General features: G+C 43.4%; 1 protein-coding gene across 1 annotated transcript in view; it reads left to right on the top strand.

Annotated features, from left to right (window-relative positions):
• The first annotated feature begins 1,442 nt into the window (after nt 1–1,442).
• Nucleotides 1,443–4,730, top strand: part of efnb2a (ephrin-B2a) — a 13,279-nt gene continuing 9,991 nt past the window's right edge. The window contains 1 exon segment of the mRNA XM_060040057.1: nt 1,443–2,433. Coding sequence (XP_059896040.1) covers nt 2,321–2,433 — 113 coding nt within the window. The 5' untranslated portion in view covers nt 1,443–2,320.

The following is a 4,730-nucleotide window of genomic DNA, read 5'->3' as shown; positions in this document are numbered from 1 at the left end:
CTCGCTTCATTTCCCCTCAGTCTTAGTACTTTGCTAATCGTTTTCTCGGGGGGTGGGTGTTGTTTGCGCCCCCTCTTCTTTGAATTAATCTAAAACTCAAATGCAATAAACATCAAGCCGATTGGCCGTCCGAATCTCCTTCGGCTTGACGCCATGCAGCTATGCATGTTTATTCCAAACACACACACACACACACACACACACACACACACACACACACACACACACACACACACACACACACACACACACACACACACACACACACACACACACACACACACACACACACACACACACACACACACGTCTCAGGATTGCTTAATTATCTCTCGGGTGCTATTTCTGCTGATTATGAGCTAAAGCGCAATACACAGCGGCCCTGCGTTGAAACGCGGTGATTGAATTAGGGCAGCTCGGAGGTGACGTTAGTTCACACCTGTAATCTGCTATTGTCCAGCGCGTGTGAGAAGCAGCGTCCCGTCCAGTCGAAGTCCCATCGACTATGGTTTACTTTAAAATAAGTGTTTGTTTATTTAAGAATAATTATCCTTGGTCCATCGATCTTGTACAAGTATTCGATTAAATAGTTGAGACTTTTCGGTTAAACCATCTGCACAAATAGATGCAGCCTACTGGTATATATTTATCAAATAAATATATTATATGAATAACATAGGCCGACAAAACGACAACCCAAATATGCCCTGAAGGTCAGTTTCTGCTTAAATATAAAACAATGTATCAACTCATACGTACCTATTCCTTTACAAATAAACCCTAGGCCTACCTAAATAATCACAATAGGTCTATAGAACATTATTGGTAAATATTTAACACACTAATAACTAAATCAAGAGCTTCAAACACAAATGTGTCATCGATGAAACTGTTTTAAGACAGCGTGTTGGACGGTTTCATCCCCACCGCTCCCTCTCTCCATCGCTGGTGATTTTGACCGCTAGTGTGCGCTGTTGCCTCACGGAAAACCTGATCCTGTGTCAGACGGACACGCTCTGGCCACTGGACATGGGGAGCATTGTTGAAATACACACGCCGTCATGTTCTCTTGTCGGGATCGTTCCGAAGCTTTCAGCACAATCAATAAAAATAAAACAACACATATTTGAGATTGTATTTTAGAGTTTGGTTTAATAAAGTTTAAGGACATTTTGTTCATATGATCACTAGTGATGTGCATGCCTTAGTGAGCAGAACGTCTATATAAGTATTGTATTTTAACTGAGGTTTTTATTGGTTTAATTAAAGTAACGAAAAGGGTCACTCGATCGTTTTTTTCCCTTTTGCATTCAGCAGTACTAGTCTCACACTAGTCTCCGGGTTGATTGACAGGCGCGTTACCATTGACTTCCATACAGTGGCCCTATCAGGAGCTGCGAGGGGAGGAGCCACCATGGAGCCAGCTCCGCCACATATTCCGAGTCGCGGTTCCTTGCAGTTACTTGCTACTCGCCAGGCTCGGAGCAGCGCGCACACGAATTACGCACCACGTTAGCGCATCTAGAGGCACTCCGGACGGTTCTGCGGGATTGTTTTGGCGACGGAGAGGGACCTATAGTATGAGAACTTTCATCTCAGCTCGTTCGGTTTCTTTCATTTTCCCATTTGCTCATTTGATTGTTTTTTCATCTTTTTGCCCTCATCATTTTTCTTCTTCCGCTGTCATCCACAGTTCATCCAGCGCTCCCAGTGTGTCGCTCACTACTACGACCACCACCAGCTGAAACGGGGAATATCTCGGGCCATTCTCTCTCTCTCTGCTCTACCACCACCACCGCAACCACTACCACCCATCGCCTCTCATCGCTGCTATCATCTGCTGGATTGGTACCTGAATTGCTGGTGTACTAGAGACCCGGACTAACACGCGGATTTGTATTCTTCTGCTACTTGGCCTACAGTGGACACCGCATCCAACAGCAGCAGAAGCAGTGGGTCGACACGGGTCGCCCCTTTTTCTCTCTGAGGAATGTACCTAGTGAAGTGGGCGCACTGAAAGTGGCGAGAAACCACGCAACTCCAGCTCTTCTTGAACTATACTCGCTGCGCGCCCTTTGGGTCTCCAAGCCGAGCGCGGAGCTCTCGTTCAGAGCGAGAGAGAGTCGGATCTCTCGGGTGTAGTGTGTGGAGATGCGCAGGGTTTGATCGCGTTGCGTCCATCCTTGTGGCTACCGGACCGGGAATATAAAATATATTGTGGCGGCCCTTTATTCCGATTTTTTGGAGCGCCTGACGTTTGAGTTTTGGACATAATTCACTCAGAGACGGATTGCAGAGCCACACGGAAAACAAAGAAATCATGGGGGACTCAATGTGGAGATATTATCTAGGAGTTTTGTTTCTCGCGTGCAAGGTGAACTTGTCCCGGGCGCTCATTTTGGAGTCCATCTACTGGAACACCACGAACACCAAGTAAGTCCACCGCCGTGATGCTCTCATTCCGGAGCGACCAGGACTCACATAGAGTGCCGCGCGTTCAATAAAGAGCGTCTATAGGGGGGAAATCCATTGTGTTTTCCCTCTCAACCCATAGGAAGACCTGAGTCGTGTTGCTTGTAGGAATAAAATACGTGCCGTGTCACGAAGAGTTGAACCGGAGTGCAGCTCGGGCCCGGGAGGCCGTGCGTAAACACGGCGGAACAGGCTTGGGATGAAGAAATAGCTATCATTTAAGAAAGAAATATAGTCACTCCGCACTTTTGCTTCATCCTTTCATTTGATATCGATATGACTCTATTTATTTTATGCCACTATGTTTGCCCCCTTCGAATTTGAATTCTTATCTTCACAGCGAATGAATGAATTATGAATTTAGTTTCTCGCTTCACTTACTTCGTTCATAATGTATGTGCGTCTAACTGACGTCAACACTGAATTCAAAATCTATTACTCCTTAAGAAAAGAGGAAAGAAATAAATGCATGTATAAATATATATATATATATATATATATATATATATATATATATATATATATATATATATATTTTTTTTTTTTTTTTTTTTTTTTTATTTTTTTAAATATATATAAATATTTGAGTTTGGCTTTTTTGTTTGTGTGTTTCTTGGTGGTCGTTTTTCTATCTCGGCCGGTTTAGAACATATGGAGTCATTTATCTATGAAGAACCAGCCCACCAGGTGTGGCTCTTTATAGCTGACCGTGCATATCTAGAGGTTCCAGCCGAGGGTCGGACCCCTGCGTGAGGCCTGTTGATATAAATTCATTGCATGTGGACCATTCTTTATTGATTTTAACTGGACACGTATCGTGTAACAAATACACGATAGGTGTTTAGGCAACACACCGTATACGTTAGGAAAATGATCATATATGATTGAGTTTGAGAAAACTGACGTCAAACAATAGTTGTATGACGCATCCGTTTCAAATGGAGCTGTTCATTGTATTTGTTCATATGTTTGGCCCGTTTCCTCTTGGATAAGCAGCCTCGACCAACAGCCTTATACGTGTGGACTTGAAATATTGTGCGTTTTACCAAAGCAAGACGACGGTTTGTTGAGGGTCACGGCTCTCTGGCGACCGTCCCGCCACGGGGAGACTCAACTTGCGACCTTCCTCCACTCATGTATCCAAATGATGTTAAGAACACTGAACACCAGCTTGTGATGAAACGAGACAGTAGCGTGGTCCATGGTCGTTTAACAGGTGTCCATTGTTGCTGAGTAGTGGACTGGCAGCAGTCCTACCCAACGAACCCAGCATCCAATAGTTGCTCTTTGTTATTCATGTAACCCATGCGTAATTGCGTGCGGAGATATAGAGTGTAAGCCATGTGTTGTGATCTGTAAAGAGAGAATGGAGAGTATTGGTGCAGAAGCGGTGACTGCGGGGTGTTCAGGTTGAGTTTCCATGGCCCGATAAGCCACACCGTCTGCGCCCTGACGCTTCGTTTACCCGAAACAGCTGATCGATTTATGGCTAATAACCCTCATCAACGTACAACGAAGCATAAGAAACCGCGATGTGACACGTTTATGGGTTCACTCTGGCTTAAGTACATGCAGGCACATATATATCTAGAATGGCGATCATAAGTCGCATTGCGCTTATTCTTTAATGGTGGAAAAAGGGGGTTGAAACGAGGGATTGCATCGTGTTTGTGGGTTGCAGTTCGTTGGGGAGCAACGTTTGATCACCACTTGGTATAGAGGGAAATATAACCGCGGTCACAGTATGATGTAGTCACATTTGATTTGATGCGTAAGGCAATTTTAGAGGAATATAATTACGCGCAACGACCTAATAGCTTTAATGGCCTGCTATAGCATAGTTTATATATATATATATATATATATATATATATATATATATATATATATATATATATATATATATATATATGTTTAGGCCTGGTAGTCTATGTTCTAGTGTATATAGGCCCAGCATAGCCTACATTTATATATATTGAACCTATTTCCATATTGTTATTTCACACCAGCCTAGGCTGTATAGGCCTAGTAGTCTATGTTATATTGTATAAAGGCCCAACATAGCTTATCCATAGGCTTTTTTATTTTTTACTCTCGGCATGATCTGTCTTTTAGTCCAAAGGCAGCCGAATTCAGCTTCCAAAATGCCATTCTCGTTGAGCAACCAAACGGAACATTCTCCTATTTAGGGAAACAACTGCTGGCTTTTCAAATTAGTGTGTCATTTCACTTGGCGTGGTGTCACTCTTGCTTTTGAA

The sequence above is a fragment of the Gadus macrocephalus genome, chromosome 20 (assembly GCF_031168955.1).
Source record: "Gadus macrocephalus chromosome 20, ASM3116895v1".
NCBI lineage: Eukaryota > Metazoa > Chordata > Actinopteri > Gadiformes > Gadidae > Gadus > Gadus macrocephalus.
Note: the sequence above shows the minus strand (reverse complement) of the source record. Positions and strands in the feature narration are given on the sequence as shown.